This window comes from Sciurus carolinensis, chromosome 19 (genome assembly GCF_902686445.1).
Source record: "Sciurus carolinensis chromosome 19, mSciCar1.2, whole genome shotgun sequence".
Classification (NCBI taxonomy): domain Eukaryota; kingdom Metazoa; phylum Chordata; class Mammalia; order Rodentia; family Sciuridae; genus Sciurus; species Sciurus carolinensis.
This window is the reverse complement of record NC_062231.1, coordinates 1,406,006-1,433,217: the sequence shown is the minus strand read 5'-3', so window position 1 is coordinate 1,433,217 and position 27,212 is coordinate 1,406,006. Positions and strand designations below refer to the sequence as shown.

General features: G+C 55.0%; 2 protein-coding genes across 3 annotated transcripts; one reads left to right on the top strand and one right to left on the bottom strand.

The window, feature by feature from the left end:
• The first annotated feature begins 1,877 nt into the window (after window positions 1-1,877).
• On the top strand, window positions 1,878-19,389 carry Rab43 (RAB43, member RAS oncogene family). Of its 2 annotated transcripts, none has more exons than XM_047534687.1 (3): window positions 1,878-2,299; window positions 15,700-15,877; window positions 18,084-19,389. In XM_047534687.1, exons 1-3 carry the CDS (start codon window positions 2,102-2,104, stop codon window positions 18,332-18,334), a joined length of 627 nt encoding a protein of 208 aa, XP_047390643.1. In that variant the 5' UTR covers window positions 1,878-2,101; the 3' UTR covers window positions 18,335-19,389. The 2 variants fall into 2 exon arrangements, with proteins under 2 accessions (XP_047390643.1, XP_047390642.1); XM_047534686.1 differs by having other exon boundaries at window positions 1,883-2,299; window positions 15,694-15,877.
• Window positions 19,390-24,176: 4,787 nt separating this feature from the next.
• On the bottom strand, window positions 24,177-26,843 carry Gp9 (glycoprotein IX platelet). The gene is made up of 3 exons (XM_047534467.1): window positions 26,333-26,843; window positions 24,964-25,091; window positions 24,177-24,879 (listed from the first exon to the last, which is right to left on the bottom strand). The coding sequence occupies exons 1-3, from the start codon at window positions 26,743-26,745 to the stop codon at window positions 24,335-24,337; spliced, it is 1,086 nt and encodes a 361-aa protein (XP_047390423.1). The 5' UTR covers window positions 26,746-26,843; the 3' UTR covers window positions 24,177-24,334.
• Window positions 26,844-27,212: the final 369 nt, after the last annotated feature.

Sequence of the window (27,212 nt, the reverse complement as noted above, 5' to 3'; positions counted from 1 at the left end):
CAACAACTCAAAAAATATTTTAAAAATAAAATCTGGGTGACATTGTTTTAAGCTATTCATTTTAAAAAATAGTGATTGCAGCAAACTAGAAAACGATGATACTTGTCAGACACAATCATCCCTCTGACCACTTGGTGGAGTTCTGATCCGTGTACCATTGTGGTTAAGGGCCACCTTGCCACCATGTATTAACTGAGGTTAACTTACATCCACCCCCACATCCCCTGCTATCTCCTTAAGTGTGTTATTTTTTTTTTCTTTGTACCAGGGATGGAACCCAGGGGTGCTTAACCACTGAGCCACATCCCCAGCCCTTTTTCTATTTTATTTAGAGACAGGGTCTCGCTGAGTTGCTTAGGGCCTCGCTAAGGTGCTGAGGCTGGCCTCCAACTTGTGATCCTCCTGCCTCAGCCTCCCCAGCCGCTGGGATGACAGGCATGTGTCACCTTCTGGGCGAGGGAGAGGTAGCTGGGCTTTCTGAGAAAATCCGCACCCAGATCAGGGCGGCCCCTCCCGGTGCCACACCAATTCCAGCTAAGCATCGTCCGCCCTCCGCCCCTCAAGTGTCCGCATCCCTCCTCTTGCCCCCCATGCCTCCTCCTGGCTCCTGATCTCCCACTCCACCTTCGTGGGGGCTGGAGGCATGCCCACCTCCCCGGGCCAACCCCAGCAGGCAGAGCCTTTCCCTCCCATCCCTTCGGTCTCCTGTTTTGGAATGGAGGCCATTTCCTGAGGTTCCAGTTCTCTGATCCCATCTGACGATGGGAGAATCTCAGAATTGCTTGGCAGCGACACTTTGGGGTTTTCTGTCTGGAATTGTTGGCTATTTCCACCGGAGCGGCGTTCGGAGTGTTCGAGAGCAAACAGCTCTTCGGCCTTCTCCCGGGCTTTGGCCTTGGCCTCCTTATCTGCGGCCAGGAAGGCTGCAGGGCCGGGTCCGGGGGCGCGGGTCCTCTTGAACTTGCTCCGTGGGCTCCTCGGCGCCTCCCACCGCGGGCTGGGAAGCCCTGGGGGGCCGGTTCCCACTTGATCCAGTTTAAGTTTCTTGCAGATGTTTGGGCCTCAGTTCTCTTGAGAACCCCTGGACCCCAGGCCAGCAGACTACCCTTCTCCAATGTGAGGGAAATGGGAGAGGACTCTGCATTGTCCCCGGTCAGGAAGGCCGACTACCTGCCACCCAGGGGCCCGTTATGGACAAGGCCATCCTGGGCTCCAGGGCTGGGTGAACAGGCCCCCAGGCTGCAGGCCCGAGACCCGCTCCTGCCTGGAGCCTGCTCCGGCCCAGAGGCTGGTCAGGCCTGGGGGAGCGGGAGGTGGGGGGCGAGGCAGTGGACCTGGGTCCCCGCTGAACGGAACGACGACGGGGCCTTGCTTTCAGGGAGAGTAAATTGGCGGAGGGGGCGCGGCGGGGCGATGGGGAAAGAGGCCCGGGCGGAGCAGAGGGCACCCTGGGGCTGGGGGCGAGGCCGAGAGCAGAGTGAGGGCGGGGTCCGCCTGGGGGCGGGACAAGGAGCGGTTACGGGAGGAGCGGGCGGACTTCCGGGATGCCGTCCTGATTGGGGCGGAGTCGGGGTGCTGTGGGCGGGGCCAGGCGGGTGCCAAGGGCGGAGTCGGCGTCCTGGCGCGGGGTGGTGCAGAGGGAAAGAGTGGGTGCTGGGGGCGGAGTCGGGGTGCTGGGGGCGGGATCAGGCCGGTGCCGAGGGCGGAGTCAGGGTGTTGGGGGCGGGGCGGGGCGGTCCTGAGGGAAGGAGTGGGGGCTGGGGGCGGAGTCGGGGCGGGGCCATGGAGCAGGAAGGGGCGCGGTCTGGGCGTGGCCTGGGCGGGCCTGAGAGGCGGGCTCGCCGAGCGCTGAGCTTGAGGGCGGCCGCGAGCCGAGCGGAGGGCCGGGCTAGGCGAGTCCGGGGCGGCACCGAAGCCTCGGGACTCCGGGGCGGGGCCGAGGCCGGCGGTCGGCGGCGCCGCTAGTTCAGGTGTTGCGGCGGCTCCACGTCGCCAAGCGGCCGGCGGGGCTGGGGCGCGCGGAGCTCGGGGCGCGTCTCCTCGCGTGAGCCCGGGCGGGCCCCAGCGTCCCGCGCGCCGGCCCTCGGGCTCCGGCGAGGCCATGGCGGGGCCGGGCCCGGGGGACCCCGACGAGCAGTACGATTTCCTGTTCAAGCTGGTGCTGGTGGGCGACGCGAGCGTGGGCAAGACGTGCGTGGTGCAGCGCTTCAAGACCGGCGCCTTCTCGGAGCGCCAGGGCAGCACCATCGGCGTCGACTTCACCATGAAGACGCTGGAGATCCAGGGCAAGCGGGTCAAGGTGGGAGGCCGAGCCCGCGGCGGGCGGGCCGGGCGCCGGGCCGGGCCGAGCTTCCGGCAGCCCCTCCAGCCTCGCTGCCCCGCCTCGGCCGGAGCAGGCCCGGCCCGGGGGTCTGCGCCGGGTTCAGGTGCAAAGGGCACCTCCGGGGGCCTGGGGTGTGGAGCAGGACCCGCCGCCCCCCGAGTCGCCTCCGGGCCGGGCGCATCGCTCCAGAGCATTGTGCCGGGGGCCCGCAGCCCGGGGAGACCCAGTTCTGCAGCGGGGACCCCGGAGTCGGGGGTCAGATCCTCCCCCACCCAGCTCGGCCCGGGTCTGGTGGGCACCTGAGCCAGATCAGCGACACCCCGGTCCCCCGTGACTCGCAGCGATCAGGAGGTAGTGGCTTCTAGGACCCCAAGGCCACAAGTTTTTGTGTCAGGATTTCCGGCCTGGCCACGCCTCCCCGCGGGCTCTTTGTGGACCTGGTGGTGGAACTTTACTCGGGTCCCCTCCCCCAGCTGGACGCGCTAGAAACCGAAAACTTCGCAGATACCGGAAGGTGGGGGAGAGGACCGGGCCCTGGCAATGGCCCCAAGAGCAACAGCAGGATGTGGTTGCCACAATGTCCTGGCGAGGGGTTGATACACGATCTCGGTGATGAATGAAATCAGAGTTTCTTCACCCAAGCGTCGGTCTTCTGCCCTCGCGGAGCGGGAGCCCCGGACAGAACGGAACGTTACTTCTTGTTCCGAAAGGCACTCACTCACTTTCCTGCACGTCTAGTAGGAATCTTGTGCCTTCTTTAAAATCTCAAGTTCATAGGATCTTTTTTTGGCGGGGGTGGGGGGCAGGACCGGGGATGGAACCCAGGGGCGCTTAACCACCGAGCCCCATCCCCGGCCCTTTTTATATTATATTGAGAGACAGGGTCTCACCGAGTTGCCTAGGGCCTCACTAAATTGCTGAGGCTGGCCTCCACCTTGCCATCCTCCTGCCTCAGCCTCCGGAGTGGCTGGGATTATAGGCGTGTGCCACCCACATCCTGCAAGTTCATATGCTCTTTAGGACAATTCTCAAGACCACAGGGCGGGGCGGCTGTGTTTTCAAGAAGTGGATGAGCGCCCTCGACCCCCATTTCTCTGTGGTTCTGCCCCTCTGGGTGCTCTAGCTTGCTGGTTGTTGTCCTTGGCCAGGTTACGTAGCTCTTTGTCTTTGTTTCTGTAAAATTGGGATAATTTCTGGGTGTTGCCCTGGAGAAAAAGTGAAGTCAACCGTCTATGTGACCTCAGTGCCTCCAGACTAGAAGTGGCTGGGGAAGCAGAAACCCCTGCCTGCGTGGTTTTTTTAGTCTCCTGTATTTCAGTGTATTTTGGTCTCCATGGAGTGGCAGGGACAAAGTGCGGGCAGGCACCTTTGAGTCATTCAGGACCACCCCTTTCGGAGCAGGTGGCCCCGGAAGGGCCACCATGGGTGGGGTCCGTTGGTGACTGAGTTTGTGCCCTGTGACAGTGCCAGCAGGCAGACTGAAGGTGCACTGTGCAAATCTAGTCACAAAGAGCAGCCCTGCGCTGACTGTGGTCAGGGAGGGGACAATGTTCCTGTTTACCTGTGGCGATAAGAACCTGCAGGCCAGCAAAGCCCAGAGTGCACCGGGGCAGAGATGATATGGTGCAGTTTCACCCTTTCTCCTCCTTCCACTCATCTTCAGATTGTCCTTTAGAGGCAGGACTGGGAACAGCAGTTTCATAGGTGTGGTGACATCTCTCAAAGGTAGAGCAGTTGCTTTCTTCAGGGACTGTTATGAGCCATCTCTTTTCCAGGTGTGTTTTGTTTTCGTACTGGGGATTGAACCCAGGGTTGCTTAACCACTGAGCCCCAGCCCTTCTTATATTTTATTAGAGACAGGGTCGTGCTAAGTGGCTGAGGCTGGCCTCCACCTTGCGATCCTCCTGCCTCAGCCTCTCAAGCAGTTATAGGTGGTGTTCTGCTACCGGCGGGCACTGTTAGTTTTGCAGTGCCAGGGAGGGAACTCTTCTGCATGCTAAGCACTCTCTGCCACTGAACTCTGCCCCCAACCAGCTCACCCGGGACAGCCTTGCCTTTGGGCACACAGTGACAGAGTGGGAGTACTCTTCCCAGTTTTTCTGACTTCAAAACATTTGGATCTTTCCCTAGGGCACACTGCTTCATAGAGTCTGCCTGTTGGAGTGGGGAATCCTTTGACAATGACTTATCTCTTTATTTTGCAGTCAGGGAAACCTGAAACCCAGCCCAGCCCCCCCGTAGAGGCTACAAATTAAAACTGAGCAGTTGAACTTGAGGGAACATTCTCTGTCAAGTCAGGAGTCCTGGGGTCTACTGACTCAGCAGGAGGAAATCATTTTTCTTCTTCCAGTCTGTTTCCTAATCTGGAAAGTACCTCGGAGGTGTCCTCTAGTGATGTGATTTTATTTATTATTATTTTTTTATTTTTAAAATTTCGGTACCAGGGGTGCTTAACCACTGAGCCACCTCCCCAGCCCTTTTTTACGTTATTTAGAGACAGGGTCTCACCGTGTCGCTGAGGGCCTAGTTAAGTTGCTGAGGCTGGCCTCCAATTTGGAATCCTCCTGCCTCAGCCTCCTGAGCTGCTGGGATGACAGGCGTGTGCCACTGTGCCCTGCCCAGACCCTTTTTCCTGTTGTTCTGTTCCTCTGCTTAAAACACTTACCAGGACTTGAAATGACCTGTTTTATTTGTCTCCTGTAGGAGATAAGTTTCTTAAAGTCACAGGAATCCAGGTGGCCAGAGACAGACGTAGTGTTCGGTACGGGCCTGTTCATATGTCCTTATTGATAAAAGAGGAAACTGAGATAGGGAAGTGACTGGCGTCCCCAAGGTCTCTTACCAGTCCATGGCAAAACCAGGATTTGAACTCAGGGTGCGGCTGGGTCCATTTTTTGTTCTTGGTTACTCTTCTGATTCCTCTGAGATTTTTGGTTGGTTGGGACCCTAGAGATTGAACCTAGGGGTGTTTTGCCACCAGGCTACATCCTTAGCCCTTTAAAAAAATTTTTCTTTTTCTTTTTCTTTTGAAACAGAGTCTCTCTAAGTTGCTGAGGCCGGGCCTCCATCTTGCAATCCTCCCGTGTTAGCCTCTGGAGTTGCTGGGATTACAGGTGTGCAGCACTACAGACCCAGCTCCCTCTGAGTTTGCGAGGATGACCCCGAGGGGTTTTTTTGTATCAGGGGTGCTTAACCACTGAGCCACACCCCCAGCCCTTTTTATTTATTTATTTTTTATTTAGAGACAGAGTCTCATTAAGCTACTTAGGGCCTCGCTAAGTTTCTAAGACTGGCCTCCAACTTAACGATCCTCCTGCCTCAGCCTCCCAAGACGGCTGGAATTATAGGCACGTGCACCACGCCCATCTTGAGATTCTTGAAAGTTAAATTAATCCAGTCAAAATGCAGTTGTGACCATTGGATTTACAGAGAGAAGTGGACATGGGTTTTTTTTTTTTGTTTATTTTTTTGATCAAGTTTTTCATCGTCAGGATTCATACAAAGAGTCAGGATATTTATCAATTAATCAGAACATTGACAGCCCCAGACAGCTCATATAAGCCTGCCCTTCGAGATTGTACCCATGTCATCGTTTCTTATACCCTCATGGATTCCGTTAGCTCTTGCTCCCAGGATTGGAAATTAAATTGGAGAACTGGGCACATGCCTGTAATCCCAGCGGCTCAGGAGGCTGAGGTAGGAGGATCGTGAGGTGGAGGCCAGCCTCAGCCACTTAGTGAGGCCCTGAGCAACTCAGCGAGACCCTGTCTCTAAATAAAATATAAAAATGGCTGGGGGTGTGGCCCAGTGGTTAGGTATCCCTGGATTGAATCCCTGGGACCAAAAAGAAAAGAAAGGAAGTGAATTGGAGCTCAGCGTGGAGCGGCTGCTTTTGAGACCCTGGATTCATCCCTAGAATCCCTTCCTCCCATAAACAAGAGGAAAAAAGAAAAGAGAAATTGAATCTGAGAGCTGCGAGTCTTTCCGATTACTGTAGAGTCTCAAAACAGCACCGAATCAGGAGTGTGAGGCCTGGCCCTTGCCTCCCTCCCCACCACCACACTGGGCAATCTGGCTTCCTTCTTGGAGTCTCAGGCTTCCTCATCCATGAAATGGGGCTAATGTTTGTTTCTGATGGTTGTTGACATGCTTAAGAGTTTTTCACTGACTTCTTTTTGAAGAGCTAATTCCCTCACATAGTTCAAATTCCCAAATTTCCAAGACTTCAAAGGATACTCAGAAAAGCCAGGCGTGCTGGGGCATGCGCCATCCCAGCAACTTGGGAGGCTGAGGCAGGAGGATCACAAAGTGGAGGCCAGCCTCAGAAATTTAGCGAGACCCTGTCTCAAAATAAAAAAGGGGCTGACCGCGCTGCTCAGTGGTAAAGCACCGCTGGGCTCAATACCTGTCCAAAAAAATAAATAAAAACAGGAGTCCTCTAAACAGAAGCATTTGGAGTTTATCATGAAAATGGTATTGTGAATTAACCCAAAACGTGCATCGTGTGAACCGATCTGAGGTTTATTTTATTTTTGCTGCCGTTACCCTCTCCTCCCTAGATGACACAGGATCTGAGTTTGCCTTTCCCTTCCCCACCAGCTCTGTCCCCTAGGAAATCTCAGTCGGTTCTAAATCCTTCCAGCGTTCTGATGACTCTACTCACTCTTATCTGGGACAATACAAAGGCCTGTTATGTAAACTGGGTTTTGCAGATCACTGGACACAGGGGCCCCAAGAGCAGAGCAGAGGTTGGCCCTGTTCGAATGGCACCCCTTTATTCAGTTTTCTGCCAGACTCTCTTGGGGACTTGCCAGATCTCTTCTTCATGGAGGTAAAGTCTGTACCCTTGGACCTGGGCCTGCAGATTTCAGGACCTTTGGCCTTCATGCTTAAGCTGCCCTCGAGTCCACTAGTCCTCTTTGTTTTTCTCACTTTCAAAAGAAAGAGCAGTTAGCCAGGTGTGGTGGCGCGTGCCTGTCATCTCAGCAGCTGGGGAGGCTGAGGTGGGAGGATCGCAAGTTGGAGGCCAGCCTCTTCACCGGGGCGAGGCTGTAAGCAGCTTAGGGAGACCCTGTCTCTAAATAAAAAATAAAAAGACTCGGGATGTGGCTCAGGGGTGCCCTGGGGCCACCCCCCAGGAGCCAGAAAAAATAAATTGATTAATTAAAAAAGAAAAAAAAATTTATTGACATATAATCCACATGCCATAAAGTTACTCGGTCAGGTGTACAATTGAGTGATTTGTTTCTTGGTTTGTATACTCACAGAAGTGTGTGAGCATCACCACAGTCAATTTTAGGGTATTATCATGCTTCCAAAAGAAAACCAAGGCTTTTCCCTGTCACTCCCAAATGCTCCTCATGCGCCCGGCAACCAATGATCTATTTTCTGTCGCTACAGATTTGCTTATTCTGGACTTTACTCATAAATAGAGCCGCAGTAGTGTGGTCTTCTGTGGCTTTTCTCTGAATGTTTTCAGGGTCCAAGTTACTTTTTATGTCCTTACTTCCCCCCAGTATTTAGCACTCCTCTGAATCATAATGTCTTTTTTTGTAGGGTACCAGGGATGGAACCTAGGGGTGCTTAACCACGGAGCCACACCCCCAGCCCTTTTTATATTTTATGGAGAGACAGGATCTCACTGAGTTGCTTGGGACCTCGCTGAGTTGCTGAGGCTGGCCTCCAATTTGCGATCCTCCTGCCTCAGCCTCCACAGCCACTAGAATTAAAGGCATGTGTCATTGGCCAGCTTGGTTCTGGGAATTGAACCCAGGGATACGCTAGCGCTAAGCTGCATGCCCAGCTTTTTTTGCATGCTTAAGTCAGGGTCTCACTAAGTTGTAGAGGCTGGTCTCAAATTTGTGATCCTCCTGACTCAGCCTCCCAAGTCTCTGGGATTATTGGGCATGGGTCACCCAACCTGACTTTTTTCTTTTTGTAAAAGATCTCAGCCAGGTGTGGTAGGACACACCGGTAGTCTCATCTACTTGGAAGGCTGAGGCAGGAGGATCGAAGATTCAAGGCCAACTTGGGCAAATTAGTGAGACGCTGTCTCAATTACCTCAGCCTCCCTAGTAGCTGAACTGTGTGTGTGTCACCACTTTTTCTTAAATGACACTGATGTTTTTAAACAGTCACCTTCAGATATGGTCTCCTGATGTCTTCTTTGTTTTTCCTTTAATCCCTGATACCTACCATAAGATGGTGGTGTAGAGGCTCAGTGAGCCTCTGGCTAGATGGTTCTGGTGAGAACATGGCCCAGGATCATGCCCACCCTGGGGCACTCACCCACTGAGCCACATCCCCAGCCCTATTGTGTATTTTATTTAGAGACAGGGTCTCTCTGAGTTGCTTAGTGGCTCGGGAGGCTGAGGCAGGAGGATTGCAAGGTGGAGGCCAGCCTCAGCAACTCAGCGACACCCTGTCTCTCAATAAAATATAAAAAGGGCTTGGGATGTGGCTCCGTGGGTAAGCGCCCCTGGGTTCCATCCCTGGGACCAAAGAAGAAAGAGAGAAAAGGTAAATCAGAGGCAGTCCCTGTTCTTGGGGGGCTCACCTCTGGATGGGGAAGCAGATGTGTAAACAAGAACCTGCCCTGTGATACTATTAGTGCCGTTGCTGTGGTGACTGGGGTTTCTGAGCCAAGCATCAGACCACGTGGCCTGACAAGTTCACTTAGGTTTATTGTGGTGACAGCAGGACAGAATGTTGACAGTGTGGCCTGTTCCTGCAAAGCAAGGCCCCCCGGTTGCCATGGCTGGCGTGGAGATGCGGGCCCCGGGGGGACCCGGCGGAGGCAGCAGTCCATGCTGCCCAGGGCCGCAGAAATGTGTGGGTTTGGTGAGGGCTTGAAAGATGGCTGAGTTACTGGTAAAGAAGAGAGAAGGGCTCTTGGGACCATGGCTGTGTACGTGGAAAGCTCTAGAGAGCTCTGTGAGAGCTGGCTTGTAATTTCAGCAGCTCGGGAGGCTGAGGCAGGAGGATCGCAAGGTGGAGGCCAGCCTCAGCCACTTAGTGAGGCCCTAAGCAACTCAGCGAGACCCTGTCTCTAAATCAGATATAAAAAGGGCTGGGATGTGGCTTGGTGGTTGAGCAGGAGAAGGTTTGGGATTTAGGGAATCACTCCAGAGGCCGGGAGGGCCAAGGAAGTCCGAGCCTGCTGCTTTTGCGCATGGAAGCCTTTTCTGAGCGGCATGGTCGCCTCGACGAGCTTACTGCTTCTTCCTGTTCATTTGGTTCCTTCTGGGCTCCTGGTCCCAGAGGAGCCTGTCAGTGTGGCGTTTGGTTGGCAATAAGGAAGCGACCGTAGAGGAAGCACCTCAGTAGGTGGACGGTCTTAGCTTCCTGTGAAGGAAGAAGGGAGTGCTGGAAGCCAGCAGCCTTTCTGAGCCCCTGAGGCAGAATCTGTGGGCCACCTGCTGGGGTCTTCCCCAACGTCCAGACTGCTACTCTGAAGCTCGCTCTGCTTGTCCTGCCTCATAGGCTCTGCCCACCTGCCTGGCTGCCACGTGGTGGCGGCTGGTGGCGCTGACCAGCCTCTGACGCTTTAGAGATCCTTAGGCTGCGGCTTCTTTGCCAACCTGCAGCTCAGCTTTGGAGAACCAGAGGCACAGCCGGCGACAGCGGGGAGGCTGGCCGGAGGAGGGGCCCACACACCCCAGCTTCTGGTTGTTCCTAGCCACATCCCAAGACGCGATGAAAAATAGCTCGGGAGCTTGTATGTGGGACAGTCTGACCATTTTAGCATTTGTCCCGAGAACTCGCTCGTCAAGGTCCTTTGCTTGTTTAAAGAAGCAGGCACCTGACGCTACCTGCGTTGTCACTCAGAGAAAGGCTCAGAGAAGCGCCTCTTGTCTCTCCGTCGGGAGGGGCTGGGCTGCAGGGAGGTCTTGACCCTGAACTTGAAAGGTGGGCTTCGGCTCTCACGCCCGATTCCCAAGAGGACGCGTGGGAAGTCGCTCCAGTCCGGAATCCCTGGAAGGCGGCCTCCTGTCCTGCCCATGGCCCGGCCTCCCTCCCGGGACCCGCGTCCCCCAGATTCCTCCTCAGACGAGGGCCACTTCTGTGCCACCCAGTGTCCTAGTTACATGGTGGCAAGAGAGGAGGAAGGTGGGTCCCTGCTCTCAAGAACGCATTCTCAATGCTGGGGGACAGACTGACAAGGCTGGAGTCACACCCTGACAGCCCTGGGCCGATGCCCACTGTGAAGCCCATTTTGATGATTCTACAGAACTAATGGAACATTGGGTGGGGTGCACATGTCTGTCATGCCAGGGGCTCCGGAGGCTGAGGCAGGAGGATCGCAAGGTAGAGGCCAGCCTCAGCCACTTGGTGAGGCCCTCCGCAATTGAGGGAGACCCTATCTCTAAATAAAAAATTAAAAGGGCTCAGTGGTCGAGTGTCCTGAGTTCAGTCGCCGGTGCTGGAGACACCAGGTTACAGACTGTGTTTGATGAGAGTCTTTTTTTGGGGGGATGGGGGGACCATGGATTCAACCAGGGGTGCTTCACCACTGAGCCACCTCCCCAGCCCTATTTTGTATTTTATTTAGAGACAGGGTCTTGCTGAGTTGCTTAGCACTTCACTAAGTGACTGAGGCTGGCCTCCAACTTGTGATCCTCCTGCCTCAGCCTCCCGAGCCGCTGAGATGACAGGCGTGCGCCACCGTGCCCGGCCCTGGCAGATGTTTTTAGTAGCAGTTCAAGGCTGGTGATGTCCGCTGAGCAGTAAACACCTCTGTTAGCCTTAACAGTGTGCAGAGTACCCCATGGTCAGTACCCAGGAACTTGGAGAGCCCGGAGTCCAGAGCTCACCAAGGACCATGGGGACAGAAACAGCGCCCGTTCCCTCAACCCGTATCTCCATTGAGCACCCTCCATGTCCTAGGTGCTGAGCAGATAGCAGAGACCACAGGGGCACAGGTCCTACCCTCACAGAACCCAGGAAGGGAGACAGGAAACAGCTAAAAGCTAAAAGGTGTGTGTGTGTGTGTATGAAGCACTGCGCTTTGGCGCACGCCTGGAATCCCAGTGGCTTGGGAGGCCAAGAAAGGAGGATTGAATGAAAACGGGGCATGATAAATGCATTCAGTTTACAATATTTATGGAGCCAGTGAAATTGGGAGACTAGTGTATTTAACATACAAAAAATATATGCAATAATATTCAAAAATAAAATGGGCAGCTGGGCATGGTGGCGGACTGTCATCCCAGTGACTCGGGAGGCTGAGGGAGGAGGATTGCAAGTTGGAGGCCAGCCTCAGCCACTTAGCGAGGCCCTAAGCAACTCAGCGAGACCCTGTCTCTAAATAAAAAATAAAAAGGGCTGGGGAGGTGGCTCAGTGGGTAAGCACCCCTGGGTTCAATCCCTGGTACAAAAAAATAAAAAAGATTGGCTCCTCATCATGCAGTCCTCTGCCCAAATACCACCTTCCCTGACCATCCAAGGCCAAGTAGGATGGCCTTTACTTTCTTCAGCGTGTTTGTTATCACCTTCCAGAAGTTTCTATCTGCATTCTTGTCTGCCTCCCCTTGCTAAAATGGGTGCTGTTTCCACTTCATTCCCTGCCTTAGTGGTTCTCACCCCTGAGCCACCTCCCCAGCCCTTTTTATATTTTATTTAGAGGCAGGGTCTCACTGAGTTGCTTAGGGCCTAACGAAGTGGCTGAGGCTGGCCTCCAACTTGCAATCCTCCTGCCTCAGCCTCCCAAGCTGTTGGGATGCTAGGCGTGCACCACTGTGCCTGGCTAGTTTTTAATATTCTTGAATATATTTTTTCTATGTGAAACACACTGGCCTCCAAAGTACACTGGTTCCATAAATATTGTAAAGCGAATGGCTTTATCAGGCCCCTTTCCATGCGGCTCTGAGCACGCCGATTCTATTAGTTGACCCTAATGGTTCCTTTATTGACAGATGAAAAACTGAATTAAGTTATAGCCCTGAGACACAGGCCTGTGACAGAACGGGGTCATCGTTCCGGCCCGTGGGCTCCAGAGCACCCACACTGCCCGTTTTCCTGTCACTTGCAGGGGGCGGTTAGGATGAGAACCTGCCTGGTCCTGGGAAGGACTTGCTTTCCCGAAATATCTCCTCCATCACTGCCCACGGAGCAGCCCAGGGTGACCCAGATTCCTCAGTCTCTAGATATTTTTTTGGTTTTTCATTTCCCTTTTATCTTACCTTATTATTCTTTCTACATTATTTTTACATTATTTCTTTCTACATTATTAATACATATATGTATTTTTTAAAATCATGGTTGTGCCTCTTGAGGTGTGCATTATACCATGTGTTCGTGGATGCGCACTGTGAAATGAGATCAAGATATTGTGGATACAGACCATCCCATACATCTGTCACTTCTTTTTTGGAAGCTGGTGCTTTAAAATATTCAGTTGAAGTCAGGTGCTGGTCATCCCAGCGGCTCCGGAGGCTGAGACAGGAGGATCGGAGGTTGGAGGCCAGCCTCAGCCACTTAGGCCCTAAGCAACTCAGTGAGACCCTGTCTCTAAATAAAATATAAAAGAGGGCTGGGATGTGGCTCAGTGGGTAAGCAGCCCTGGGTTCAATCCCCAGTACCAAAAGAAAGAGAGAGAGAGAGAGAAAGAGAAATGTGATTTGCTCAGAACTCCTAAGTGGCTTCCAACTCACCCACTCAGAATATAAGCCAGAGTTCTTCCTTGAGGCGCCAAGATCCATTCCCTTTGCTGTTTCTCTGTCTGCTGTTGCTCTCCTTCTCTTTGCTCCAAACACAATTCTTTTCGCTTTGTTTGAATGTACCAGTCACATCTCAGGAGATGTATTAGTCCATTTTCTGTTGCTGTAACAAAGTACCCGAGGCTCGGTAGTTTATGAAGAAAGGAGGTTTATGTGCCTCATAGTCTGCTGTGTCCAGAAGCATGGCACCAGCATCCGCTCAGCTTGACGCCCCCTGGCTCCTCACATCATGCCAAATGGCACCAGATGGGGAATGCTGGTAAAAGGGAGGGAGCTCATGATGGACAGGAAGCCGGAGCTGAGAAGGACCCCACTCACCCTGACGACAGTCCACTCTGGCAGGAACTAGCTTCGTTCCCCGGAGAAGGACATTCCTCGCTCCCAGGCTGACACCCCCAGTCACCCCTCAGTGCCCCACCTGTAAAGGCTCCCCTGCCACCCCACCCCGCTGAGGGCCAGACTCCTGCCACACGAACCCTCCACGGGCTCCAAGCCACTGCAGAGCCTTGGGACTTCTTTCCAGAATGTTCTCCCAGCTTCCTGTCTTTCTTTAGTAGTTACGACAGTGTGGCTGTTCTCTCTCAAATTGTTGCAGTACCAGGAATTGAACCTGCGGTGCTTTACCACTGAGCCACATCCCCAGCCCTTTCTGTTTCTTCCTTTGAGATTGTCCAGGCTCACCTTGAACTTGGGATCCTCCTGCCTCAGCCTCCGGAGTAGTCCGGAAGTAGCTACCTCTTTTGAGAAGACGAGGGTCTCACTATGCTGGCCATGCTGGCCTCAAACTCCTGGGCTCAAGTGATCCTCCTGTCTGAGCCTCTTGAGTACCTAGGCCTATTCAGTCCCTTCCAGTTATTTTTAAAACTTATTTTTAAATTAACTAATTAATAAATTTTGGTACTGGGGATTGAACCCAAGGAGACTTAATCACTGAGCTACTTTAAATCCGCAGCCTTTTTTTTTCCCCCCTTTGGAGACAGGGTCTCGCTGAGTCGCTTAGGGCCTCTATAAGTTGCGGAGGCTGGCCTCCAACTCACCATCCTCCTGTCTCAGCCTCCTGAGCTGCTGGGTTTATAAGCATATGCCACCGTGGCTGACTGTTTTAATTTTTTGTCGTTAGAATAATATTCTGTAAGAGTTGAAGTCCCTTGAGACTTATTGAATGGGCTCCATTGTGAGATTTGTTTTGGTGAACATTTCATGTTCACTTGAAAAGAAAATGAGCTTTTCTGCAGTGTTGGGTGTTATGTTCTAGAAGTGTCAATCGTGGGTCAATAGTGTTGCTTAGACCTTCTTTATCCATGTTGATATTTTTTGTCTGTTTGTTCTCTCAGGTTTTTTTTTTTGCAAGTTATTGTCTTTGCCCTTCTTAGCTGTCCGTGACAGCAGGGTGCACTCTGACATATCACACATGCATGGAGTGTGACTCCCCATCCTTGTGGTGGGACATGATGTGGAGTTTCCCTGGTCGTGTGTCCATATGTGAAGAGGAAAGTTCTGTCCCCTTCATTCCACTGTCTTTCCCATGCCCATCCCCCTCCTTCCCCTCATCCCCCTTTGTCTCATCCAGTGAACTTCCATTCTCCTCCCGCTTGTTGTGAGTCAGCATCTGCATATCAGAGAGAACATTCAGCCTTTGGTTCTGTGGGATTGGCTTATTTCCCTTAGCATGATCTTCTCCAGTTCCATCCATTTACCAGCAAATGCCATCATTTCATTCTTTATGACTGAGTAATATTCCATTGTGTATATTCCACATTTTCTTGATCCATTCATATCAGTTGAAGGGCACCTCATTCTGTCAGTTTTTGAGAAAGGGATGTTAAAATCTCCAACTACATTTGTTTACTTTTTTTCTCCCTTTATTTGTATAATGTTTTACATCAAGAAATTTAAAATTCTGTTATTAAGGTGTATTCGATGTTCAGTATCCTTGTCTTTCTGACATATCTCCCCTTTCACGCATTATTTTTGATTGTTTGAGATGGGGTCATGGTCTGTTGCCCAGGCTGGACTCTGACTCATGGGTTAAAGTGATCCTCCTACCTCAGCCTCCCTGGTGGTGGGCATTATGGGTAGGCACCACCACACCCGCTACATTATTAAATGTCTTTTTCTCTCTTGTCATTCTTTGCTTGAATCTCTACTTGGTCTGAAATCAGTTTATAATTCATACACTTTCTCATGCATACCTTTATTTAGATATAAAAATATATGTGTTTAATTCATTTACTTTCTCCCTATATGTATCTTTAAAGTAGATCTTGGTGGATGGTATATATTCGGGTCTTGCCTTTTTCAATCTGATAATCTGGCTTTTAATTAGAGTGTTTTGTGAAGTCACGTTTGTTTGCTACCAGGAATTGAACCCAGGGGGTTTAACCACTGAGCCACATCCCCAGCCCCTTTTATATTTTATTTAGAGACAGGATCTCACTGAGTTGCTGAGGGCCTCGCTAAGTTGCTGAGGCTGGCCTCCACCTTGTGATCCTCCTGCCTCAGCCTCCTGAGCTGCTGGGATGACAGAACGCGCCACTTTCTAAGGACTCAGAAGGCTTGTCCTGTGGATCTGCTCCTCTGGGCGTGGGTCTGCGGGCTAACTCTCCCTGTCCCTTGTCCTCAAGTTCACCTGAAGGCCCCTTCTTTCTCCAGCTGCAGATCTGGGACACAGCTGGCCAGGAGCGGTTCCGCACCATCACCCAGAGTTACTACCGCAGTGCCAACGGGGCCATCCTTGCCTACGACATCACCAAGAGAAGCTCCTTCCTGTCTGTCCCTCACTGGATCGAGGACGTGAGGAAGTACGCAGGCTCCAACATCGTGCAGCTGCTCATCGGTGAGAGGGGGCTGGGGCGGGGCGGTGGGGCCTTGGGACCACACGTTCTGCCTCTGTCCCCACCCCCTTTTTTTTGTACCAGGAATGGTACTCAAGGGTGCTTACCCACAGAGCCACACTGCCAGCCCTGTTTATATTTTATTTAGAGTCAGGGCCTCGCTAAGTTGCTGAAGCTGGCCTCCACCTTGCGATCCTCCTGCTTCGGCCTCCCAGTTGCTGGTATTACAGGTGTGCATGACCGTGCCCGGCTTCTTTCCCCTTTTCAAGTACAGGGTAAACCTGAGCCTAGAGAGAGAGCTGAGTTTGGCCAGGCAGGAAGAGCCAGAGTTTGAACCATGAGTGTGCACATTTTTTTTTTTAGAACAATTTTTTTTTTTTTTCATGAGATGCTAGGAATTGAAGCCAGGGCCTCAATTCTACCACTGAGCTGCACCCCCACCCCTTTTTATTTTTTTATTTTGAGACAAAGTCTTACTAAGTTGTCCAGGCTGGCCTGGAACTTGGGATCCTTCTGATTACCCGTGTGCACCCCCAAGCCTGGCTCTGAGCTTGTAGATCGTGATGGCCCTAATCACTTACGGAGTCAGATTCAAAATAGGAATTAGAGGTGGGAAGAAAGGGAGCTGATATGCACTTTGTGGTTCCCAGGTGTCTTTGTTTTCTGTTGTTAATAACCACCGAGCACATACATTGTAAAGAGAGAGGGTTTATAGCTGGGTGCGGTGGCGCACACCTATAGTCCCAGCAGCTCGGGAGGCTGAGGCAGGAGGATCACAAGGTGGAGGCCAGCCTCAGCCACTTAGTGAGGCCCTGAGCCACTCAGTGAGACCCTGTCTCTAAATAAAATCTAAAAAGGGCTGGGGAGGTGGCTCAGTGGGTCAAGCACCCTGGGTTCAATCCCTGGGACCAAAAAATAAGAGAGAGAGAGAGAGGAGGCTTATGTTGGCACATGGTGCTGGAGGTGCAGCACCCACACGCTCTCTCTGGAGATGGCCCTGTTGCTGGCAGAGTCCCATCACGTGGCTGGAGACAGGGAGCATGCGGCTGTGTCTTGTCTTCTTTCTCTGGTCTCACAAATCAGGATTCCATCACAGGGGCTCCTCCCTGATCACCTTATCCAATCCTGATGACTTCACCCTCTAAACACCATCTTCAGATTGTTTCCGCCCTGTTAAACCCCTCACCGGGGATGATAAACTGCATCCTGAGTTTCTGCAAGTACAAACCATAGTCAAGTCCTAGTCACCATCAGGCCTAGTGTCCATGCCTCTAATCCCAGTGACTCAAGAGGCTGAGACAAGAGGATCACAAAATGGAGGCCGCCAGCCTCAACATTTTCACAAGACCCTGCATCAGAACAATTAAAAAAGGACTAGCTCAGCTTTAAAGCTGCCTGAATTTCATCTCCTGTCCTGTAATTCATCAGCCAGTCCATTCAAATTTCAATCAGGCAGCCAGGTGCCGGGGCCTGGAGCCCCAGCTACTCAGGAGGCTGAGGCAGGAGGATCATTTGAGGCCTCGGGGGTGAGGCCCTATCTTTAAAAAAAAAAAATCAGGGCTGGGGCTGTAGCTCAGTGTCAGAGCGCTTGCCTAGCATGTGTGAGGCACTGGGTTCGATCGATCCTCAGCACCACATAAATATAGACAAATAAAATAGAGGCTCGCTGTCCATCTACAACTGCAAAATAAATCAAGAGAAAAAAAGGTCAACAGCCTCTTAGGGTGAGCGAGGCCCTAAGCAACTCAACAAGACCCTGACTCGAAATAAAAACAAATATGTGAATAAATAAACAGGGCCAGGCTGTAGCTAGTGGTCCTAGTACCAAAAAAACCAAACCAAACCAAAACAAACCAAAACAAAACAAAAAGGAGGGATTAAAATTAAAAAGGCCGTTTTAAGGAACCTGTCGCAGCCAGCTTTGCCACTGCTGTGACCAAAATAGCCAGCGAGGACAAGTCAAGGAGGAAAAGGTCACTTGGGGCTCGGGGTTTGAGGCTCGGTCAGGGTCGGCCGACCCCTTGCTCTGGGCGCGAGGTGAGGCCGGGCCCTGGTGGGGGGTCGGGAAGCGGGTGGGTCAGGGGAGGATGGGCGCCCCCCAGGGCCACCCAGGCCACCCCTCGGGTCACTGGGGAGGCCCGGCTCCCACCTCACCCCTAGACACTCTGGCCGCCGGCGCCCTCACCGCGGCCCCGGCCTCCTTTCCAGGGAACAAGTCGGACCTCGCGGAGCTGCGGGAGGTGCCCCTGGCCGAGGCCCAGAGCCTGGCCGATCACTACGACATCCTGTGCGCCATCGAGACCTCCGCCAAGGACTCGAGCAACGTGGAGGAGGCCTTCCTGCGGGTGGCCACCGAGCTGATCGTGAGGCACGGGGGCCCCATGATCAGCGAGAAGGGCGCCGACCACATCCAGCTGGACAGCAAGGCGGTGGGCGAGGGCTGGGGCTGCGGCTGCTGACGCCGCGGAGCGCAGGAGGCCCGGGCTGCCGCCCAGCGTCGGCCTCCACCGTCTCCTGCCTTGACGTCGCCGCTCTCCAGGGCTCGCCCATGCCCTGGACTCTTCCAGATCATTCCAGAACCTTCCAGATCATTCTGGAGCCTCCCTCTGGAACCCAGAGAGCAAGATGACCAGAGCAACGAGCACAGCCAGGGAGGCCCGGCTCCTCTGGACCCAGCCTCCGCGTTCACTGCCAGCTCCTCCGCCAGACACCTCCCTGGGGCCCGCTGGCTCGCTGCCTTATCAGACCTCGAGTTTTTCTGCTTTTCCATGGAGCTTGTCATTTTCAGACGGCACAAGCGTGGGGTCATGGCCCGTGGCCAGCCGGGGACTGTCTGCTGGCCGGGGGCCCAGAGACTGGCCACTCAGGTTGCTGCGGAGCCGGCTCTCAGAAGTCCAGCGAGCCGGGAGCCTTTGAGGAAGGCAGCCTGGAGGCTGGCGGGGGGCCGCGCAGCGGGTTCTGCCTTCACCCAGAACCAGCAGACCCAGCAGCGGCTTGCAGCCCGCTTCCCTGAGACCTGGCCCTCGGCAGGACCCCTTCCTGCATGGTCAGGAGCCCCCGTGCCCGGTCGAGCTTTAGTTTTCCCAACAACAATGTCCAGGCCCTGATGGTTCTTGGTGTGGCTATGTTCACCCCGCTGGGCCCTTAATACCCTCAACCTGGCCAGGTGCAGGGGCTCAGGCCTGGCACCCCAGCAGCTCAGGAGGCTGAGGCAGGAGGATCACAAGATGGAGGCCAGCCTCAGCCACTTAGCAAGGCCCTCAGCAACTCAGCGAGACCCTGTCTCTAAATAAAATAGAAAAAGGTCTGGGGAGGTGGCTCAGTGGTTAGGCGCCCCTGAGTTCAGTCCCAAGGAAAAAAAAAATTGCTTCCCCCTGTGCTGGGTGCTGAGGTGAAATTGGGGCCTCTTGGAAAACAGCGTGGAGGATTCAGAGGGGAGCTAGGCCCCGGGCCCTGGGAGAACCCTCAGCATGGACTCCTCACCCCACCTAAATAAACTGCTCTCAGCCTCTTACGCGGAGGCCGCATCGGTTGCGGGTCAGATCCCAGGCTGCGCTGGTGGTGGTGGGGACCCCTCTGCCCTGGCCTGTACCTCAGACCTGCTCCGCATTAACTCCCCTTCCCAGGCGGGCCTGGCCACGGGGCAAGAAGCGGGTGTCCAGGGTCTGGGGAGGCAGCCTGGACTGTGGCGGGGGCACTGCACTCGACCCTGGTGGCTCCTTCCCGCCTCCTAGACTTCCTTTTGGGTAGAGAAACCTTGTGGTTCTGGAGAGAGGAAGTGACCAGATCCGACACAGGAAGGGCTGGGCCAGGACCTGCATGGAGGGATGGTCCAGCTGTGGTTGACAGGGTGGCCCGGCCCTGCCTGCTGGTTTCAGTTGCTCCACGCTTCTGGCAGGGAGGGCTGGCCCTACCCCAAGCCTCCGTGGCTGGCCCTACCCCGAGCCTCCATGGCTGGGCTCACGGCTGAGGGTACACTGTGCTAATCACTGAGGGTGCCCGTCAGGCCTCGGAGGTCCTCAGATGCCTGAGGGACCCGGTGTTCCAAAAACAGCAGCTGGCCAGACACAGTGGCGCACGCCTGGAATCCCAGCAGCTGGGGAGGCCGAGGCAGGAGGATTGCAAGTTGGAGGCCAGCCTCAACACTTAGCGGGACCCTGCCTCTAATAAAGTATAAGAAGGGCTGGGGAGGTGGCTCAGGGCTCAAGCACCCCTTGGTTCAGTCCCCGGTATCAAACAACAATCCCGGGTTTCCTTGGGTCCCCCCCAGTGCATGCCCTGCCTCTCAGCCCCCACACAGGCCCCTGTCTTCTCCGTGAGCACTTTGCTGCCCTCCTGGCTTCTGTTCCACTGCCCCAGGCCACCCTGCTATGTGGCAGGTCTCAAAATTTACGTATCCGGGGCCTCCTCGGCCCTGCTTCTCTCAGCGGTTTTTCCTGTAGGTCCCTTTGTCCTGCCTGGGCCTCCCCACTTTGTTCCCTGTCTCCACTTTCCACCCCTGTCCTTTTATTCATGTCACTTAGAATTCCACAAATCAGCTGGGCACGGTGGCACACGCCTGTATCCCAAAGGCTCCGGGAGGCTGAGGCAGGAGGCTCACAAGGTGGAGGCCAGCCTCAGCCACTTAGCGAGGCCCAAAACAACTCAGTGAAACCCTGTCTCTAAATAAAGCATAAAAAGGGCTGGGGATGCGGCTCAGTGGTTAAGCACCCTGGGTTCCATCCCTGGTCCCAAAAAAAGCCGCATTCCACAGATGATCCAGCAGGGCCCGTCTGTGTCCCATCAGGAGGGGCCTCACTGTCCCTCTGGGGTTTGGGCCTCTGTCAGATGGAGACCTGGGCTTGAGTAAAGAAAAAGGGGACGTGTGTGTGTGTGTGTGAGACCGAAAACAAAACCTGCTTGTGTTGTTCCGCGTGGCAGGCTTGGCTGGCATCCAGCAGCCCAGGGCCTCTGGGGCAAGAGAACAGTTTAATCCCTCCTTTGTTTATAAATTACCCAACAGCAGGAGCAGGTGGAGGCAGGGACCCAGCAGGCAGGGGGTGGGGCGCTGGAGCAGAAGAAGAGTCCTCAGGTCTGGGTGGACCACTGGTATTTTCTGCGCAAAGCAGAGCTGGAGCAGAGAACGGATCTGAGATGCTGGAGACGTGTGTTCTCTGTCCTTCCGGGAAGGGATCTGGCCCCCAAGGACACAGGCCCCAGGGGGCAGGTGCAGGAGAAAGCTCCTGATTCATATTGAATTCAGTTACTCTTCCCCAAGAGGGCGGCGGGAGCTGGGGCTCCCTCCAGCCGGACCCTCGGGGGCCTGGACTTGGGGCAGGTGGGAGGGTCCCAGCCAGCCCAAGGATGCCATTTGCATTTGGGAATTTTTCACGTTACCTATTTATGAATATTAAAAAAAAATCTTTATATCAGATCTATTTTTGAAAACTTGGAAAAGTTACCTTTATGGAAACTGCACAGAGTCAGAGTATCCACTCTTCACCATTAAACGGATTTCTGAAACCAACCAACGGCGCCGCGACTGGTCCTCTCATCTTTAAGCCCCTAAGTGGCCCACATGACCGTGTCCCCTCTGGATGGTCCCAGACCTCTTCTGAATCCCCTTTGGTGACAAGGAGTCAGAGACTAAAGGACAAAAGAGGCCTAGGATTGGGTCCTGTCTTGGCTCAGAGCATGCTGTGTGACTTTGGGCAATTCACTGCCCCTCTCTGGGCTGCAGGTTCCCCAAGGGGAATTGCGCTGGAGAGGGCTCTTTGGTGACTAGCCCTGAGCCAATGGCCTCGAGGTTCCTTGCCTGATGTTTGCCAGCAGGTGGAAAGCAGGGTCCCTCCACTAGGTCCCAGAGTGGTTGCAGACACACAGTAGGTACTCAGGGCGGGTTTGTGCCTGAATCAGGTCCCCGGATGAGGAAGCCCAGAGTCGCCCAGAATCATCTAGATCTGTTTCCCTTCACTCAGTTGAAGTGGGGGGCTTTCCAGCTTCTCTGGCTGCTGGCCTCACCTCCCCAGGAAAAGGGGGTCACAGGGACCTCACCGCCCTGCCACGTGCAGCTCCGAGACAGACTGACCAGCCTCCATCAAATCCAGTCTAGCCGGGTGGTGGCCCACGCCTGCCATCCCAGCGGCTCAGGAGGCTGAGGCAGGAGGATCACAAGGTGGAGGCCAGCCTCAGCCACTTAGCAAAGCCCTAAGCAACTCAGCGAGACCCTGTCTCTAAATAAAATATAAAAAGGGCTGGGGTGTTGCTCAAAGGTTAAGCAGCCCTGGGTTCAATCCCTGGGACTCCAACCCCGCTGAGTGGTGTGGTTTGGGGCAAATCATCTCCTCACTCTGGGTCCCAGTTTCTTTAAATGTGGGGTCTTTCCTGCATCCCAGGAAGCCCTGACCCTGGGCTTAGTCCACTGCAGGCCTGAGACTTGGCTTTCAGGATGGGCTTGCTCTAGGCGCATCCTCTTCCCAAGGAGAAGGAAGACCTGCTGTTGGAATTCCCTGCTGTCCTCCCTCTAAACTCGAGGAAGGAGAGCCACCACCCGCTGTGGCCCTGGAGGACAAGCTCATAACTGGGCCTTGGCTCACCCAGGCCACGAGCCCAGTCACCCACAATCCCATGGGCCAGTTTGTTCCCAGGCCACCCGAGGCCTCTGCCCAGACCATGGGATCGCGGAGTCCCTGGGGCAAACCTTGAGGAGCCAGGTTCAGTTCTGGACGTGACACTAGGAAAAGAGACTGGGGCCCAGAAGCACTGAGTATGCTCCCTCCTGAGCCCCCAGCTCCAGCCAGGCCTGGGTGGGTGCTGGGCCCAGCATCTGCCTCGTGTGCCTCCCAGGGCTGCCGAGGCTCCGGCACCGTTTCCACCCTCCTCCTGGGCTCACAGGCTCCAGTGCCGGGCCAACCCTTCCTGCAGGGTGCTGGTCCCCACGGGCCACGTCCTGCTCAGAACGCCCAGGGCTCCCTGCAGCCTGGGGCTTCTACCAGGAGCCAGCACAGCCGCTGGTTGGGCCCTGCTGTTCCCTGACAGTCGCCTGCAGCCACAGGGGGCTCTGGCCAGCAACTGCAGTCTCCAGAGCGCCCCCTGCAGGACATGGCGCCCTTCAGCGACTCTGACCGCACTCATTTCTCTTTCATCTTGGATTCCAAGAGGTTTGTTCCTCAGCACAATGACCACTGCATCTGCTGAGTTCTGGCCCTCCATCTTTCCAGGATGCTCCAGGGTCCTGCTAGTCAGAGGGACCCAGGAGAGGAGGCCAGGATGATCAGAGGCCACGAGTTAGCTCCTCTGAGCTGGGAGCAGGGCCAGCAAGCTCCATCCTGGACATCAGCCAGGAGCGTGTTCAAAATATACACTCTCCCGTGGGGTCCTGTGGCGCACGCCTGTCATCCCAGCAGCTTGGGAGGCTGAGGCAGGAGGATCGCAAGGTGGAGGCCAGCCTCAGCAACTTAGTGAGGCCCTGAGCAACTCAGTGAGACCCTGTCTCTCAATCAAAAATAAAAATGACTGGGGATGCGGCTCAGTGGTTAAGCACCCCTGGGTTCCATCCCTGGGACCACAGAAAAAATTAAATGAAATTACACACATCTCTGCGTGCGCTTCCCTAACACACGGACACGTGTGGTCATTTTCCAGAACACATCCTCACCCTGGGTGAATCCTTTGCATTCCAAAGTGTCTGCAGTAATGATTTCTGTTCTGTTTGGCAGACTTTTTCCGTTTCTTCATCCGGCATTGTAACACCAACTTTATATTTGGGAACAGCAGGGAGAAGAAATTGGACCTTCGGCCCTTTGGTTTAACTTTTGGAATTTTATCCTGAGGTAACATGTCTCCATGTGGAAAAAATTTGATGTGTGAAGATTTTGATGATAATGTCATTTTTTTTTTTGGTACCAGGGACTGAACCCAGGGGTGCTTAACCCCTGAGTCACATCCCCAGCCCTTTTTATATATATATATATTTTTTTGGGGTGCTGGGGATGGAACCCAGGGCCTTGTGCTTACAAGGCAAGCACTTTACCAACTGAGCTATTTCCCCAGCCCTTTTAATATTTTATTTAGAGACAGGGTCTCGCTGAGTTGCTCAGGGCCTGGCTAAGTGGCTGAGGCTGGCCTCCACCTTGTGGTCCTCCTGCCTCAGCCTCCAGAGTCGCCGGAATGACAGGTTTGCCCCCAAGTGTGTCCAGAATCTGAGCTGGAGTTTCTAGAAGGAGCCAGACTCAGGTGCTCAGAAGGAACTTACAGAAAATAACTAAGTGGCCACTTTATTTATTTTTATTTCTTGCGGTGCTGGGGACTGAACCCAGGGCCTTGTGCACGTGAGGCAAGCGCTCTGCCACCTGAGCTGCGTCCCCAACCCTACTCATTTCGGGATTCTGATGGTTTGTGCTGACCAGCTTTGGTGGGGTGTGGGGAGCTGCTTCCGGGCCCGACCTCTTGACCTGGAGGTGACCACAGGCCAGCTGGGTTCAGCGCCAGGGCTCTGTGGAGACGCACAGTAGGCCAGCCAGGAGAGCCAGGCCCAGTGTGGCCACTGCCACCAGCGCCATGTCCCACCAGACCCCCGGGTAGGCCCAGGACCCCTGAAGCTGCCAGCCGCAGCTGCCCAGCTGGTAGCCGGTCAGCTGGCCCAGCGGGCGGCGGGCGGCCCGGGCTGGACTGGCACAGTGGGCGACCAGCAGGGCCTCGGGCGTGTGGTCCTGCAGCCAGAGGCGCAGGTAGGCGAGGCCGCAGTCACAGTGCCAGGGGTTGTGGGCCACCTCCAGGGTCTGCAGCTGTGGCAGGCGGTCGAAGGCGCCGGGGGGCACCGTGCGCAGGCTGTTGTTGGTCAGCAGCAGCTGGCGCGTGTGGGCAGGCAGGGCGGGCAGGGCCGCCAGCCCCCGGCCCGCGCAGTCCACCCGCAGCCCCATGGACTCCAGGGCCTGGCAGGAGCACCGAGCGGGACAGTCCTGGGTGGCCCCGGCCACAGCCCAGAGCAGGCCCAGCAGAGCCCAGGTTGGCATCTGGCAGGCGGCTGTGGGCAGAGGGCACTGGCTCAGCGGGCCTCGCGGTGGCCCCGGCCCAGGGCGTGGCACCGACCTGGGGACAGGGGACTCACCTCGGTCGCTGTGAGCGGCTGGTGACCACAGGGCGCAGGGCCTGGCTGGTCCTCCCTGGGAAGGCGGCACAGTCGGGTGGCTGGGAAGGGTTGGGGCGTGGGTGTCCCCAGAAGCCCCCGTGGGGACACTGCAGGAAGGGTCAGAGGGGACACGGTCGGGTCCTGAGAGCCTCAACCCGGTCAGTGCCTGGCTCCCTGGGGGATCCGCTGGGGGCACCTGGAGGCAGGTGGTGTGGTGAGGAGGTGGCACTGGGGCCTGGCTCTGGGGACACGTGTGCCTCTGGGAGTGGAGTCTCTCTGCCTCCTGGTCCCCAGGGGAGCTGCTTCCCTGCACCACACTCTTCCTCCATGATGTTCAGCCTCCCCTCAGGCCCGAGGAATGGAGCCGGCCGTCTGTGGACTGAGCCCTCTGCCACCCTGAGCCCCAAATCCACTCCTCCTCCTCTACGGCTGTGCTGGTGGGTCCTTTGGTCACAGTAGTGACCAAGCTGAGTAAGACAGAAGGGACAGGGACTTCCTGGTCCCCAGCAGAGACTCCAGCCCTGCTCAAGGGTGAGGGGAAGAGGTGAGTATCATATGCTTCTCAGCCCGGGTCCCCTCGGGACCGGAAAGGGCCTCCACGTTGCCCCCAGCCCCTGGGATCAGGCGAGAGCCGTGCTTTGCACACCACGTGGTCCAATCCGTCCCCCACAGCCTGGGTCAACTAAGTGAATTCTCCCATGATGCTTGGTGTCAAAGAAAATGGCAGGGGGTGTCCTGCTGGGTGGAAGCAGGGGCGGACCCCCCCAAAAAAAGCCAGTCATCTAGGCTAACACTTAGAGTTGGGAAATGGAGGCCCAGAGAGGGAAAGAGGCTTGCCTAATGTTACACAGCTGCTTGTGTCAGAGACTAGACCCACATAAATGTCTCCTAGCCTCTTCCTGGTTGTCCTGTTCCCTCAAGGACTAGGACACAGGATCTGTTTCTCTTTTTTTTTTGGTCCCAGGGATTGAACCCAAGGGCACTTAACCCCTGAGCCACATCCCAGCCATTTTTATATTTTATTTAGAGACAGGGTCTTGCTGAGTTGCTTAGGGCCTCACTAAGTGGTTGAGGCTGGCCTCCCACTTTTGATCCTCCTGCCTCAGCCTCCCAAGCTGCTGGGATTCCAGGCATGAGCCATGGCGCCCAGCTGTCTCCCTTCTGCAGCAGATCTCTCCCCACCAAGGCTGACCCCCAGCAGGCTCCCATGAACATTCATGGAATCAAGGGGCTGGTGGCCTCTTAGAAAGAAAGCCTCTTCCCACGGGTCTTCTCAAGGGGAAGGAGGGAGCCAGATGGCCTGCCCCCACCGCCGGCATGGCATGCTGGGTAACAAGGTCACACTCACCTGCGAGGCCTCTGGTCAGGGCTCCCTTTTGGCGGCCAGTGCCGCTGGGCTGGGGCTGCGGTGGTAACGCTCTGGAAGGCGGCTGACAGTGGCCGATTGGGTGGCAGGAAGGAAATGGTGAAAATAGCCGACTTATCTTGTGAGGGCAGCCCTGAGGGTCTGGCTCCAGGGACAGGAGGCCCTTGGGGTCCTGAGGCAGCCCCAGGCCTGCCCTGCGGATGGAAGGGGATCCCACCGAACTGACCCGCAGGACCCCAAGGGCTGTCAGAGCTGGGCCTGCAGAACAGAGGCCCAGGCGGACTCACTGGGTCCCAGGCGGAGGGGAAGGCTTCCTGGAAGAGGAGACCCTGGGATGCCGTCCTCCTGGTTGCGCCTTTGAATCTCGCCTTTCCTCTTCTGTAAAATGGAGCCATAACCCCTTGTCTTCCAGAAGTGTGCACCAGTACCAGCCAAGCATCCTGAGGAGGAAGGGGCTCTTTTCATTTATAAAATAGCCCAGACTGGCCTCCAACTTGCGATCCTCCCACCTCAGCCTCCCAAGTTGCTGGGATGACAGGCACGCGCCACCATAACCAGACATTAAATACTGTTAGGCGTTGGGGATTTTGTATTCTTCCAGTCATTTTGAAATGTATCGCCAGGTGCGGTGGCACACGCCCGTCATCCCAGCAACTGGGGAGGCTGAGGCAGGAGGATGGCAAGGTGGAGGCCAGCCTCAGCCACTCAGCGAGGCCCTAAGCAACTTAGCGAGACCCTGTCTCTAAATAAAATATAATAAGAGCTGGGGATGTGGCTTAGAGGTGAAGCACCCCTGGGTTCAATCCCTGGGACCAAAAGAAAAAATTTGTTGAGTCTGGGTTTGTGTTCGAATATATGATCT

Excerpts from the sequence above, each read along its gene's own strand:
- Rab43 (XM_047534686.1), top strand. The coding sequence starts at position 2,102 with ATGGCGGGGCCGGGCCCGGGGGACCCCGACGAGCAGTACGATTTCCTG. Across the intron at positions 2,300-15,693 it reads TCCAGGGCAAGCGGGTCAAG|CTGCAGATCTGGGACACAGC; the intron begins GTGGGAGGCCGA and ends TTCTTTCTCCAG. Across the intron at positions 15,878-18,083 it reads CATCGTGCAGCTGCTCATCG|GGAACAAGTCGGACCTCGCG; the intron begins GTGAGAGGGGGC and ends CCTCCTTTCCAG.
- Gp9 (XM_047534467.1), bottom strand. The coding sequence starts at position 26,745 with ATGGCTCCATTTTACAGAAGAGGAAAGGCGAGATTCAAAGGCGCAACC. Across the intron at positions 25,092-26,332 it reads CCTGACCAGAGGCCTCGCAG|TGTCCCCACGGGGGCTTCTG; the intron begins GTGAGTGTGACC and ends CCCTTCCTGCAG. Across the intron at positions 24,880-24,963 it reads AGCCGCTCACAGCGACCGAG|CCGCCTGCCAGATGCCAACC; the intron begins GTGAGTCCCCTG and ends CTCTGCCCACAG.